Source organism: Rana temporaria, chromosome 9, assembly GCF_905171775.1.
Source record: "Rana temporaria chromosome 9, aRanTem1.1, whole genome shotgun sequence".
In the NCBI taxonomy this organism is placed as follows: Eukaryota; Metazoa; Chordata; class Amphibia; order Anura; family Ranidae; genus Rana; species Rana temporaria.
In genome coordinates this window covers 95,776,315-95,792,324 of record NC_053497.1, presented here as the reverse complement: position 1 = coordinate 95,792,324, position 16,010 = coordinate 95,776,315, and the positions used below count along the sequence as shown (strand labels likewise).

The 16,010-nt window shown below is 40.4% G+C and overlaps 1 protein-coding gene across 2 annotated transcripts in view; it reads left to right on the top strand.

The window, feature by feature from the left end:
• Nucleotides 1–16,010, top strand: part of GRIA3 (glutamate ionotropic receptor AMPA type subunit 3) — a 405,232-nt gene that overhangs the window by 294,210 nt on the left and 95,012 nt on the right. For both annotated transcript variants that reach the window (XM_040323936.1, XM_040323935.1), the window contains exon 5: nt 10,377–10,430. In XM_040323936.1, the coding sequence (XP_040179870.1) occupies nt 10,377–10,430 (54 nt within the window). The remainder of the gene's footprint in view (nt 1–10,376; nt 10,431–16,010) is intronic.

Sequence of the window (16,010 nt, the reverse complement as noted above, 5' to 3'; positions counted from 1 at the left end):
TGTCAGTGGCTGCATGCAGCTCTAATATCTAATAAATTGTGCAGGCTTAGGAGATATTCATCTTACCAACAGGTAAGCCTTATTATAGGCTTATCTGTAGGTAAAAATCACCAAGAGGAGGATACATCCGCTTTAAGGTGATTTTAACAGTAATAGTTGTTTTTTTCACTATTACTGGGTTATTCTTTTTAAGTCATAGACAAAGCAGAACTTTACCCATAACAATTTGATAAAAAAATAATGGGCTAGATCCACAGTGAGAGTACGCCGGCGTATCTACTGATACGCCGGCGTACTTTCAAATTTCCCACGTCGTATCTTTAGTTTGAATCCTCAAACCAAGATATGACGGCATCTGCGTTTTGATCCGACAGGCGTACGGCTTCGTACGCCTTCGGATCGTAGATGCAATACTTTGGCGTCCGCTGGGTGGAGTTTGCGTTGTTTTCCGCGTCGGGTATTAGCTATTTCCGACGATCCATGAACGTATGCGCGGCCATCGCATTCTCTTGTTGGCTTTTTCCGGCGTATAGTTAAAGCTGGTATTTTGCGGCGTATAGTTAGACTTTCCATGTTAAGTATGGCCGTCGTTCCCGCGTCGAAATTTGATATTTTTTTTTTTTTGCGTAAGTCGTCTGTGAATCGGGATGGACGTAAGTCACGTCTAAGTTTAAAAAATGACGTCCTTGCGACGTCATTTCGCGCAATGCACGGCGGGAAATTTCGAAACAGAGCATGCGCAGTTCATTCGGCGCGGGGACGCGCTTAATTTAAATGAATCACGCCCCCTAATCGCCAATTTGAATTCTGCCGCCAGAGATACACTACACCGCCGTAACTTACGGCGCAAATTCGTTGTGGATTTGAAACAAAGCCAAGTAAGTTACGGCGGCGTAGCGTATCTTAGATATGCTGCGCCGGTGCCCAATGTTCTTTAGCAAGGAAAATACATTCCACATTAATAATTATGCTACCAAAATAAGTGGGTGCTGCAAATTGCCTTTAAGTGGCTTTAAAGGATATGAGGGTTTAATTCCACTATAAGGTTGTCAGCAGATCGGCCTCTACAAACTAGGCAGTGCCTACAAATATCTAAAAATTGGGTGCAACTGAGCATGTGCAGAGCAGGGTGTAACAGTGTATTTGATGAATTTAAAACAGTATAGACACTTATTGGAATTGACTAAGGGCTAGTAATTTTGGACTTTGAAGGCACACAGTACATATGGTAAGAAAACTAAATAGTTTGTTTTCTTACCATATGTACTGTGTGCCTTCAAAGTCCAAAATTACTAGCCCTTAGTCAATTCCAATAATATCGGGACGGTGGCACACTGGTTACTGGTACACCCACAGTATTACCCTGTTTGGATGTACGTTAATGAATGAATGAAAACTTATATAGCGCAGCACATGCGAACTTAATCGCCCCTGGGCGCTTGTTGTTCCTGTCTCCTTTGGTATCAAAAGAGATGAGTCTTGATCTTTCTCCTGAACGCCAAGTGGTTCTCCTCTAACCGAATGCTGGTTGGTAAAGTGTTCCATAGTCTAGGCCCTTGGACCGCGAATCTCCTTTCTCCTTTGGACTTGTAGTTGGCTTTCGGTATCTGGAGGAGATTTTGATTGGTGGATCGCAAAATGCGATTGGATTATGAGCTTTTATTTTTTCGCATAGATAATGGGGAGCATTCCCATAGATACATCTATGCGTTAGACAGAGTGCTTTAAAAGTGATTCTGTCTTTTACTGGTAAAAAAATGGTTAAACATAGGCCCTTTTTCCTTTCATAAGTATAGACATTTATTTTTAATGGTTTCCATAGATATATTTGCAAAAGGGGCCAGTCTGAAGAGCAAGACTTAATTTTTTGTCTAAAGTTCTACTTTAATCTGTTAAAGCGTTTGTAAAGGTTCGCATTTTTTTTTAAATAAAAATAACAAACTTGCCTTGCCTGCATAACAAATGTTATACTTGCCTGCTCTGTGCAAGCGTTTTGTACAGAGCAGCACTGATCCTCCCTTTTCTGGGGTGTCCCACGGCTCCCCTGGCCTCTCCTCTTCATTGGGTGCCCCCAAGGAGAGACACTTTTCATGGGGGCACCTGTGCACCCATGCTTCAAGGGCACATTGACACAGACAGCAGGACTCGGCCCCAGCCCCCCCCCCTGTCACTGGATTTGATTAAAGGCAGCGGGAGCCAATGGCTCCTGCTGCTATCAACCTATCCAATGAGGACAGAGACAGCAGATAGGTTCAGGTAAGAAAAAGGGGGTTCTGGGGGGCAGCTGCAAAAAAGTATTTTTTTTCACCTTAATGCATAGTATGCATTAAGATGAAAAATAAACAAGACTTTACAACCCCTTGAACAAACCTGAACAGACATTTAAAAATTCCTAAATTCCCATATGACTAACGCAAATCTATGATGTGAAATCTATTTGATCAAACAACAGATCCTGCTCTACTAAGCTACAACAAGGTTTAGCTGGTCTGAAGGAAATGCAGGTCTTGCCCAAAGAAAACCCTCAACTCCTTCCTTTCTTTCTTCTCTAATTCACTTGAGAAATAACATTGAACAAGCTTGCCATGGCAAGACCCATGCATTAGACGGTTTTATATTATATGTAAACTTCTCTTATTTGAGCTCTTTTGGTCCAGTAAATATACCATTGAAGGCATTTTTTGATCTGTTATTAGGAAATTATTGATACTGTCAGAAATACAATGAGCTGGTAACTTCCCATTGTAAGCTAATAACACAGTCACACTCAGCCTAGGTTACCTCTGTGGACTACAGAACACATTCTCTGTACCCTGTATGTTATGGAGATGGGGACAGTGTTCTGTCACCCAAATCAAGAGTGAGACCCCTTTCACACTGAGGCAGTTTTCAGACGTTTTACTGTTAGAAATAGTTTTTAACCCCTTCTGGAATTCCATCGGAGGAAAAGAAAACATGTTCTCTATGTAATCTCGGATGGAATTTCTCTGATGGGGCATAAACACGGTCGGAATTTCCGATGGAAAAAGTCTGTCAGACTTTTTCCATTGGAAATTCCGATCGTGTATACGAAGGCCTTATGCCGCATACACACAATCGGTTCGTCTGATGAAAGCGGTCTGATGGACGGTTTTCATCAGACAAACCGATCGTGTGTGGGCCCCATCAGTTTTTTTTCCATTAGTGAAAAAACGTATGCCCTGTACACATGATCGGTTCATCCGATGAAAGCGGTCTGATGGATTTTTTCATCAGATATCCGATGAAGCTGACATTCATCAGTCTTGCCTACACACCATCAGTTAAAAAACCGATCGTGTCAGAACGCGGTGACGTAAAACACAACGGCGTGCTGAGAAAAATGAAGTTCAATGCTTCCAAGCATGCGTCGACTTGATTCTGAGCATGCGTGGATTTTTAACCGATGGACGTGCCCACAGACGAACAGTTTTTTAACCATCAGATAATTTTAAAACAAGTTCCTAGTTTTTTCACCGATAGATAAAAAACCAATGGGGCCCACACACGATCGGTTCGTCTGATGAAAACGGTCCATTTTCATCAGACGAACCGATCGTGTGTACGCGGCATTAGAACCTGTTTTTAAATTATCTGATGGTTAAAAAAACGATAGAAAAAAACGATCGTCTGTGGGGAAATCCATCGGTTAAAAATCAACGCACGCTCATAATCAAGTCGACGCATGCTCGGAAGCATTGAACTTCATTTTTCTCAGCACGTTGTTGTGTTTTCATGTCACCGCGTTCTGACACGATCGTTTTTTTAACTGATGGTGTGTAGGCAAGACTGATGAAAGTCAGCTTCATCGGATATCTGATGAAAAAATCCATCAGACCGTTTTCATTGGATGAACCGATCGTGTGTACAGGGCATTAGTCTCCCCAGGACAGGAAGTGTGTTACTGGCTTGATTGTCACAGGAGAAGAAAAAGAAGCCACCACATCTAGGGACTGGTAAGCTAGAATATATAACATTTTTGCTATTGAGCTTCGATACAGATTAAGATATAAGACCAGTGCCTATATCCAGCAATCCTGAAAGTCTTTATCTGGCATGATTTAAAACACAGCAGCAATGCTGTTACATTTCAGTACTATAAAGTAAATATTAGAGTGTGATCTTTTTAACTCCGTTCCTTAGCTCTGTGCACAAAAATATGTGAGATTGCTATTGAGCTGACAAACAGTATATGTGAGATTTACAAATAAATTGAAAACAGCAGCAAAAACCACTAATGTCATCCTGGCTAGTTTATGAGTATTACCACTTTCATGTGTCACACTATAACTTTGCACTGTCTGTAAGTCAGCAGGAGGGACACAAAACCACTTTTCTGAAAGACATCTAACCAACTCCTGCTGATCTCCTAGAAATGGAACAAGAGCTCCTAGACCCTGTTTCCAAATTAGTTTGATATGATAGGGTTTAAATCTGAGAACTATGTAAGCCATGCTGGGTTAAAACTGCTCAGTTTCATGTTCTAATTGTTGAACAGTAGGTGACTATACTTGTGTCTTGTGGATTGGATCCTGAAAGCCATCTCTCTTCAAGATATTGGAGATCCATTTTTTTTTTCCAAAAGCCAACTGACAGATTTCTCATTTTAGACTTTCTAAACAGCCACTGTGCTCCCGTTTCTTTTTTTTATATTATACAAACAATCAACCTTCAGAATTTTTAGCATGTTCTTTCATCCACTTTTGTCTTTTGTAAATAATGGCCCGGATTCAGATAGATTCGTCTATCTGCAGGCGTAACGTATCTTAGATACGTTACGCCGCTGTAACTTTGGGCACAAGTTCCGTATGCAGAAAGAACTTGTGCCCTTAGTTACGGCGGCGTAACGTATGTGTGGTGTCGTAAGCCCACCTAATTCAAATGGGGATGTTGTGGGCGTGTTTTATTTAAATTTGAGATGACCCCGCGTATTTGAAGTTTTTTGTGAACGGCGCGTGAAATATCCCAGTGTGCATTGCTCCAAAGTATGCCACAAGGACGTATTGGATTTGACGTGAACGTAAATGACGTCCAGCTCTATTCGCGAATGACTTACGCAAACGACGTAAAATTTTCAAAACTCGTCACGGGAACGACGTCCATACTTAACATTAGCTACGCCTCATATAGCAGGGGTAACTATACGCCGAAAAAAGCCTAACGTAACGACATAAAGAAATGCGCCGGCGGAACGTACGTTTCAGAATCGGCGTAAATACCTCATTAGCATATTCCTTGCGTAACTATACGGAAGCGCCACCTAGCGGCCAGCGTAAATATGCAGCCTAAGATACGACGGTGTAAGACACTTACGCCAGTCGGATCTTAGGGAAATCTATGCGTAACTGATTCTCTAAATCAGGCGCATAGATACGACGGCCCACACTCAGAGATACGACGGCAATTTGGGAGATACGCCGTCGTATCTCGTATCTGAATCCGGGCCAATATGTTTACCATCCAAACATGGCCATAGACGCAGACACAATAATGAGTTCAGCTGTCTTTTTGCCTACAGCTCCTGTCAAAAAAAAAACAGCAGTCACTTTTTTGCAGGACAGTTTAAATAATAATCTTTCTAGTATATTCTTTATCTCTTTCCTGCTGTCACCAGTTTGCTACATAGTGTTATTTTTAGAATGAAGCAGGAGCAGGTTCCTGGATACCCCACTATAATTTTACATCTGTTGTCCCTTGAACCTAGTGTCACCATTACATTATACCTTTGATGGGTATCTATTGAACTGTTTAGCACAGGATCATGCAATGTATTTTCCAGATCTAATATATTTTTGTCATCTGAATATAAATTAAATTAACATTTAAAGCTCAGCCTCTACTATTCCTAACTTTATTAAATGATATTGTTTTCTGGTACATAATTGCTGTAGAAGGGAAAGTATGGGCATCAGCTCCGTATGCAGAGTGTATTTTAAATATCCCTGTATCACTTTCTTCTAAGCATGAAACCCCATACTTTTGTAACCCCATACCTTTATAAGCCTGTTCCATCACTGTCAGACAACCTTTTGCACATTATATTTAACTCTAATTGCGCTCAAATAATCTAACACGTTGATATCAAACGATAAAGGTCAGTAATTATTTTTACAGTCATGTGCTAATCAAATAAGCAATAATAACCTTGAGTCATCTTAAACATGTCCAGATATGTGCTATGACCTCTTGTTGGGCAAGCATGCTTTGGAATACAAAGAAAGAGATCATATTCATATGTACATTATTAATATTTATGAACTGGGAGCTTGTGATGTGAAGGAAGAAAATTATCATGTAATTACAAACCATTAAAGACACCCAGGGTCATTTAAAGATCACAGTCTATGTGTAATGAGAGAGAGAAAAAAGCGATCAAATGTTAAAATAAGCAATAGAGAACCCTTGTATTTATTTTACTTAAAGCAGAACTCCAGCCAAACATGTTCTTGCTTTGGGTAAAGTTGGCAAGGGTTAGACCTTCTGTCACAGCACTAGATACAAAAATGAGGGACACTACTTGTAGTAGTCTGGGGAATTGTTAGAAGAAAGATGTATTATTTATGGATGGCACCTGTAGGACAGTGTCTAGATGAGCAGGGTTATTGAGTGGGGAAATATTTTTTTCCTTATTTTGTTTTCCTCTTCTGGACATCTCCGAGCATTTTTTGTAAAATTCAGCAAGAGAAATGTAGGGTGAAGCTTTTTAGAAGACATTAATAGGAGTTATAAAGCTACACTATATTACCTAAATCAGGACTCAAAATTCCAAGTCCGGAGCTACTAGCCAGGCCTCAAGGGTTACTCGCCACCAGTTGCCCCACCCAACCCCTACCCTGCCCGTCCCTAATCATGTCCTCAAAAAATTATCTCATGAAATGACACTTATGCAGAATTAAGTTACAAAAATAAATATTAACAACAACTTTATCAGTTCCCCTCAGCACAGTCTCATCAGTGCCCATAAATGCAGGCTCACATGTGCCCATCAATGCAGCATGACTTGTGGCCATCATTGCAGCGTGACCTGTGCTCATCATTGTAGCCTCAATGTGCCCACCATTGCAACACCACTGTGCATTGCAGCCTCACCGTGCCTACCATTGCAACCTGCCCGTGCCCACCATCGCAGCCTCACTGTGCCCACCATTGCAGCCTCACCGTGCCCAACATTGCAGCCTCACTGTGCCCACCATTGCAGCCTCACCTTGCCCCCATTGTAGCCTCACCGTGCCCCACATTTCAGCCTCACCATGCCCCTATTGCAGCCCCACCATGCCCCAAATTGCAGCCTCATTGTGCCCCACATTGCAGCCACACCGTGCCCTCATTGCAGCCTTACTGTGCCCCAAATTGCAGCCTCACGTTGCCCAAACTGCAGCCTCACTGTGCCCCAACTTGCAGCCTCACTGTGCCCCACATTGCAGCCTCGCCAGGGCGGAGGAAGTGAGAGGGCAGCCGTATCATGACTGGAGGAAGAGGAGAGCAACGGGATCGCAGAGCGTGAATAGCATGCTGTTACAGCTTACATTGAAATTGTCTCCACTCTGCTCGCCGTCATACACAGCCCTGCCTCCTCCTAACCCCCGCGCCTGTGATAGACAGAATGCATCCCAGCATTGGACCTTCATTCTGTCTATCACAGGCGCAGGGTTAGAAGGAGGCAAGGCTGTGTGTGACATTGAGCAGAGCGGAGACAGTTTCAATGTAAGCTGTAATACGTGCTATACTGCTCAGTGATCCCGTGGCTCTCCTCCTCTTCCATGCTCTCTCCCCCTGGGGCGATCGCTGGGAGAATGGCTCCTGATCAACCCTGCCAGCCATCGGTGCTCGCTCCCCCACTCCCAGTTATCCCAGCTCCTCGCCAGCCCTCAAAATCCACTCGCAAAATGCAAGTAGGCAAGTGGAAAATTTGAGGGCTGACCTAAATGATTGGAATGCCTGCCTTTCCACACACATGAACTTTAATGCCATCCCAGTCTTAGTCTGTAGAGTTTAATATTGAGTTGGCCCACCTTTTGCAGCTGTAACAGCTTCATCTCTTCTGGGAAGGTTTAGGAGTGTGTCTATGGGAATGTTTGACCATTCTTCCAGAAGCGCATTTGTGAGGTCAGGCACTGATGTTGGAGATAAGGCCTGGCTTACAGTGTGAACTCTAAGTCATCCTAAAGGTGTTATGTCGGGTTGAGGTCAGGACTCTGTGCAGACCAGTCAAGTTCTTCCACCTCAAACTCGCTCATCCATGTCTTTATGGACCTTGCTTTGTGCACTGGTACGCAGTCATGTGGGAATATGAAGGGCCAACCCTAAACTGCTTACACAAAGTTGGTAGCATGAAATTGTCTAAAATGTCTTGGTTTGCTGACGCCTTAAGAGTTTCCCTTCACTGGAACTAAGGGGCCAGGCCCCAAAAAAATTCACACCATAATCCCCTCTCCACCAAAGGATTTGGACCAGTGCCCAAAGCAACTCCAGACCTACTCCACCTCCCACCCTAAGGCTTGCTGCTGAAGCCAAATGTAGGGCTCTGATGTGAAGAAGGTACTGTGTGATTTGGGCTATGTAACAGGCTACTTTGTGATTTAGGGAGTCTAATGTGATGAGAATCCTCTGATGGAGGGACTGTATGCTGATGGATAGACTCCAATGTGATGGAGGTATTCTAATGTGATGGGGTAATCTGATGTGCTGGGAGGCTCCCATGTACAGGGAGTTTCTGATGTGATGGGGGGACACTGATATGATGGGGGCCTCTGATCTGACATAAAGGAGGGCCTTCTTCCTTTATTTGATGTCGTCCAACTTCCCCGGACGTTTTTTTACAAACAAAAGATATCATCCACGAATCTAAAATTTTAGTAGTGTTTTTTTAAAGTCACTTTTAAAAGGTTAACTCATACTGTTTGCTACAGCTTTAAGCATTTTTTTTTAAAGGATTTGTCTATTTTCAATGTTACTCTTTAACCACCTGCCGACCACTCACAGTAAATATACTGCAAGCAGCTTGCAGTAGAGGCACAATAGCCTCAATTTACAAATTTAGAAGACTAGAATAGGTATACTCATTTAAAAAAAGAAAACAGTGAGGCCCCGTACACATGACCGAGTTTCTCGGCAGAATTCAGCCAGAAACTCGGTTGGAGCTGGATTCTGCCGAGAAACTCGGTCGTGTGTACACTTTTCAGCGAGGAAGCCGACGAGGAACTCGTCGGGCCGAATAGAGAACATGTTCTCTATTTCCTCGTTGTTCAATGAGGAAAGTCGGCCCGCCGAGATCCTCGGTGGCTTCAACACTGAACTCGACGAGGAACTCGATGTGTTTGGCCTCGGACGTGTGTACGGGGCCTGACAGTAATTATCAGTTAAGTCCAATGAGATCCGAAATTTATAGACATATGGCTGAAAATAGAGCATTCTAACTTTTGTTAAAGCTTTGTGAATTGGGACTAATGTGTGAATCAGTTTATAACGTTTATAACATTTATTTTTAAATGAATACAAAATGAATGCCTAAAGTAAGCCTGTACTCAGGGAATACAAAGGTTGTAATTGTGGACCTTTCCTTTGGAATGCTAGTTACCTGGCTGTTACGCTAATTCAATGGCTACCATACAGTTTTTTCCAAGTCACAGACCCAAAGGAAGGATGCTATTCAAGAGACCTGACTTCACTCTGACTTTCTAATATTTATGCTTGCAATCGGTCAGTGGCTTGGAAAGTACTGAAGACAGAGACAATAAGGACATTTTTATTTTTAGAAGAGCTCAGCAGTGTAGTGTTCTTTTAATACATGTATAAGGGGGGTCAACATAATAGTCTGTAACACATAGATTATTGCTACAACAATTATTTTTCACAACAAGAATGTTGTTTTCTGGTCACATTTGCTGAATAATGATCATTATGACAAATAATGGCTATTATAGCTGTGCAAATTTGAGTCATTTGCATAAATATCCAAGCCATTCAATGAAGAAGACTTGTACCTGGCCTTTTCTTTTCTCTGCCTTACCAGAAAACTGGCTCTCCTATTTTGCACAAACCAGATTGCCTTTCCTTTCCGTTTTATTTGAATTAATAATGCTTGTGACCTTATTAAAACAAGAGAAAAACCTTTCTAGAGCATTTTGCTAACAGAACATGGTAAGCGCTATTTTTTTTTTTTTTTAATATAGCACATTGTAATTGAATGACTGAATAACTCAGAGGGTATTTTTCATTTCAAGTTCTGCCTAAAATAAAGTACAGTAAAAATATATGTAGTATTTGCACTGTGTATTAAACCGCATTGCACAAATATAATAATTTCAGGGCTACAGGACATCCAATTAAATCCTTGATCTCTTTTTCTTTTCTTACAGGTTGTAATCCTTGGCAAACACACACGGGGCTACCATTATATGCTCGCTAACCTGGTAAGAACACGTACTTTAAAAAACTGTGCTGTGTATTGCTTTTGCATTGATGGAGACTGAGTTAATCACGAACAGATAGGAAGCAGCGAAAAGTTCTTTCCCAGGATTCCTGAGAATAATTTGCAAATATAAGAATATGAAATATTACTCTTCACCTCCTTCTTTCAGTATTACATTATTGAAATGAGCTGTCTGCCTTCTGCTGCACACTATCTGCAACATCTTTTGAACAATAAAACAGAGAATGGGCCAATTTATCCTCTGTTTACTGACATGATTTGGACAAATGGAAAATTTTTCCCTTTTTCCTTTGTGTAAAAAATACTTTTAGGTTTTAGACAAATTAAGGGTTGTTTTCTTGGCAGATCTGTAACTTTGCAGTGCCTTACCTGTAGTCTGTTAAAGTTGATCTTCCTCTCTTATGAACTGTCACAAGCTGTCACCAATGTGGTGTTGTGACAGATGCTCATCAGAATGTTCTCTATAGAACTGTCTGGAATTGTGTCAAAACAATCGCATTGTAGGCACTGTGCAGAATATGATGAACCTGTACAGCACAGATCTTTATTGTTCTGTGGCAACCTATGTGCCTGGATTGTCAGAATAAATTTGTCTAGGAGGTAATAACTGGCCCATAATAAGGAACATACATGTCATACCAAGTAAACTGATTCTGCATGGATCTATTTCATTTACAAATGTTAATAATATATAAGTTCAAACAATGTATTTAGAATAAAGCAGCATAGTACAGTATGTGAGAGTGCAGGATACATTATAGATTATTATATATCTTAATATTATTTGTACAGTTTGAAAATTCTAAGAAAATATATTTTCTTGTAAAACAATAGATACTAGGATATGTAGGAATGTATACATAGCTACAAAAAACATAATATATACTGTATATATGTGTTTGTGTGTGACCTATAAGGTACTGTAGGTAGCAATGTGCAAAGATACACTAACTCCTAGTAGCCATTAAAATTATTCTCTTATTTTTCTCAATTAAGTAAATTTGGAGAGGGGCTTCGGGGGTAGGGATCATATGCAGTTGAAGTAAGGGGCAAAAAATGGCTGTATTTATTTGCCTTGGCGAACTTCCAAAGAGTTATGCCGCGTACACACGATCAGTCCATCCGATGAGAACGGACCGATGAACCGTTTTCATTGGTTAACTGATGAAGCTGACTGATGGTCCGTCGCGCCTACACACCATCGGTTAAAAAAACGATTGTGTCAGAACGAGGTGACGTAGAACACAACGACGTGCTGAAAAAAACGAAGTTCAATGCTTCCAAGCATGCATCGACTTGATTCTGAGCATGCATGGATTTTTACCCGATGGTTGTGCCTACTAACGATAGTTTTTTTCCTATCGGTTAGGAATCCATCGGTTAAATTTAAAACAAGTTGGCTTTTTTTTAACCGATGGTTAAATAACCGATGGCGCCCACACACGATCGGTTTGGACCGATGAAAACGGTCCATCAGACCATTCTCATCAGTTTAACCGATCGTGTGTACGCGGCATTACTGTGGTTGTAATCCCAAGGGTAAAGACATAGGAGGTAGTGAGTCTACAGATGTTCTATGATGATGCAACATCTATTTACAATTTTTTAATTCAAGATTCATACAACTTCAAAATATACACATTTTTCATGGAATTCAATTGGGGAAATTTGTGAAACCTAGGTAAAAATTGTGTTTACCTCCCTTCCTATGATCCCTTCCTTCATGAAATAATTTTTCCTCTATTTCCTCCATTGTGAGAGGAGGGGGGCTCTTAAATGTAAACACAGCAGTACATTTGTGATTGCTGTAATTAGTCATCATAATATTTACACGGCACAGAGCCCTTCTGACTAGCTCTGTGCATTTTGCCTATGATCTGTGCTGCCTAATGACAGCATAATCTTATGCATTTTTGTGCATCCCTGGCACTATCACAGGTAGTGAACAGAAATCCAGAAATGCACATCAGCCTACCAGCCATTGTTTTTATAGAGAGGTAGTAAGGTAGTTAAAATGCTGTTGCTGATATTAACAGAGAGCACTTTTTCCATCTAAAGCCCATTTTAAAAAAGGGACCAAATCTACCAAGGGTAGATAAACCAGACCTGGGTTTGAGCGGTTTATTCATTTTTGTTTCAGTTATGCAAGGGTATTTTTTTTAAGTGTTTGTAACCCTAAAAATATAAAAAAATAAAGAGAGATACTGTTCCCTTATAGCAGATTAAACAGCACAGTGCTTGCACTGTCTAATCTGCCCCTGTCTGAACGGTAAAAAAAACTGGCTGATCCTACCACTTCCTGTGTTCCCCTTTGTGAGCTGACCACGATAATCATGGCTGCTGATCCCTGACTACCACGGTCAGCTTGCATGCCTCCATCATCCACAGCCCTGCTGTATCCCTCTCACCCCTCCCTCCCTGCCTGTCAGCTCCTGTGACTCTGTCTCCGCACCCCCCTTCTTCCGCTATTATTAAAAAATAAAAGATTACCAATTGTTACTGCCAGCCCCTCTATTATACCTAGGCATAACATACATGGTAAATGTTTTTCTAAAATGAAGCTTGGAAATATCATTTTACAAATATCTTCATGCCGGTTACAAGACTCCCAACTAGTCTTCTACTCCAATCCAGGGCTACTGCAATAGCCCTGGATCAGAGTAGGAGGCCGGGAGTCACCTGACCGACCTGAAAATATCTGTAAAATGGTATTTACAAGCTTAGTTTTAGAAAAACATTTACCCTGTGTGTTATGCCTCATTATAATAGAGGGGCTGGCAGTGAAATACATTTACCATCACAGTCCTGTCTTCTGCAGCTTTATAACAATTATTTTTCAACTCAACTTCCAAGGAGCTAAGACACTTTTGTAATATTAATATGAGCCTATAAACCAGTGTCCAGAGTTGTATATTTAGTGATCGGCCTCTAATAAATATTTTTATCTAGGTAAGTTTACACAATAATACAAAAAAATCAGCAAAAAAAAATATTGAGTCTATTGGTCAATTTACATAGATTCAGTTCTCCGTCAACTATTTAGCTCCTCTATGGCCATGATTTCTAACCTTTTTAAAGTTTTAATATACCATGATGAAGCACCAAGTGTTAGTGAGCCAAATCTTGTAGTCTACAAAACACATGGCTTACTAGTCAGGCAATTCAAATGGCAATATATTGGTTTTATTTTTGTTTATAGAGAGAGGGGGTATATGTAACATCAACTAACCTGGCCCAAGCAGTATTTTTTTTTATTCCAGGAGGGACCTGGAACTTACACTTTGCTTGATTTGAGCTTCCCATATCTTTGTAGTTGTTGGAGAATGCATTCCCCCGCTCCTCCTTCTGCAGTGCTTGTGATCATCTTGTTCCCCGCTTTAGTGCAACATGTACCCCTTAGTTATCCTTCTGTGTATAATGCACAACAGGTCTCTCCATCTGCTACAACAATAAGGGCTTGTGTACACTGTTTTGGTGCATTAACTTTAGTTCATCAGATGCCAAAACATGATAATATAAATGGACCCTAAGTTAGGGTTAGGGGTTAGGGGTTAGGGTTAGGGTTGCTGCAAAGCATAGTAAATGGGGTAAGGCTTCACTTTGCAAAAATACCCAATCACATTCAAGCAAAATAAAAAAAATGCATTTTTGCTTGCACGTGATTGGATGATGGAAGTCAGCAGAGCCTCTGCTAAGTAGCTCTCGAGCAACTACCCTTGCAGAGTGCAAGTGCACAGGCTATTTGCTTTTAGTAAATCAACCCCTATATGTCTGCAATCTGCTGACATTTGTCTGAACGTTGAAACAATGGGGATCATTTACCAAAGGCAAATAGACCGTGTACTCTGCAAGTGCAGATGCTCCAGATCTTAGAAAATTAAGTAAAGCTTCACTTTGTAAAGCATGTTCAAGGAAAAAAATACAGCATTTTTGCTTGCACATGATTGGATGATGAAAGTCAGAAGAGCTTCTGCTCATTTACTGAGCTCTGGAGCAACTGCTCTTGCAGAGTGCAACTGCACTTTGCAAAGTGCACAGTCTATTTGTTTTTAGTAAATCAACCCCTATGTATGTGTATAGAAAATGCACACTTTAGATGCAATTTTAAAAGAGGCGTCCCAATAGAATGCAGTATTTTCACTGATAAAATGCAAGCATTGACCAGACAATATTCCATCTGTGACATACAGTTAAGTCCATATATATTTGGACACAGGCACAATTTTTGATTTTTTTCAGGTATTTACCAAAACATATTAGTTATATATATAATGGATATGGGCTGAAAGTGCAAAATTGCAAGAAGGGTTTAGGAATTACAGGTCTTAAGAATTGCCATCCCCCCTTTTTCAAGGGACCAAAAATAATTGGACAATTGAATCAAAAGCTGTTTCATGGCCAGGTGTGGGCTACTCCTTCATTATTTCTTCATCAATTAAACAGGTAAAATGTCTGGAGATGATTCTAAGTGTGGTATTTGCATTTGGAATCAATTGCTGTGAGCCTACATCATATGTTCAAAGAAGCTGTCCATTCAAATAAAACCGGCCATTGTAAGGCTTCAAAAACGAAACAAATCCATCAGAGAGATAGCAGCAATATTAGGAGTGTCCAAATCAAAAGTTTGGTACATTCTGAGGAATGAAAGAACGCACTAGTGAGCTAAGCAACCTAAAAGCCCTAGATGTTCATGGAAGACAACAGTGGTGGATGATTGCAGGATCCTCCCTATGGTAAAGAAAACCCCATTCACAACATCCAGACAATCCTAAAATTTATACTTGATATTTATTTTCAACCTCTTCAATTAAAGCTGAAAGTCTGCACTTCAAATTCATTTTGAATTGTTTAATTTTAATTTTATTCTGTTGGCATAGAGAGCCAAAAGTATGAAAATTGTGCCTGTGTCCTAATATATATGGACGTAACTGTATAAATGCATTGGGGGCACAGATTCATGTCAAAGTGGTCAAAATTAATAAAATCTTCCCACAAACATACTTTTTTTTCACTTTTAACAATGTAGCTGAAATAGCAATGATGTGTAAACGATGATAATCAAATCCTCTTAAATTATGTTCACCTTTCAACAACTTAGAGATGTCAGAACAATGGAAAACAATTTGTGGTTACCTTCTAGGGTTTATTGCACATTACACTTTGTTGTGTTATTTAATAAACTTGAATATGAAAAGTGATGGGTAATTAGTTGCTATGTGTTAATGAACATTCACAAGTATTTTTAGTAAACAGTGCTCAGTTATGTTTTATTACTGTATAATTATTATTATGCTAAACAAGCTGACAATAGGCATTATATATGAGTGTCTGAGGAAGAATTGTCTGTGCTGCTTTATACCAGCTGAACAATGAATAGTTGCTAAGGGGTAGCATAGGCTGATATAATTCTTTTTTCAACAATTTTTTCTAAAGACACCAAGGCAGTTTGTCTTGGGTAACAGTAAACAACTTGAGGGCTATTTTTCAAAAAAATATCAGCAAACATCTTCAGGAACACCAATTAGTCGTAACCATTATATCTGCAAATGTGGGTCTCTGC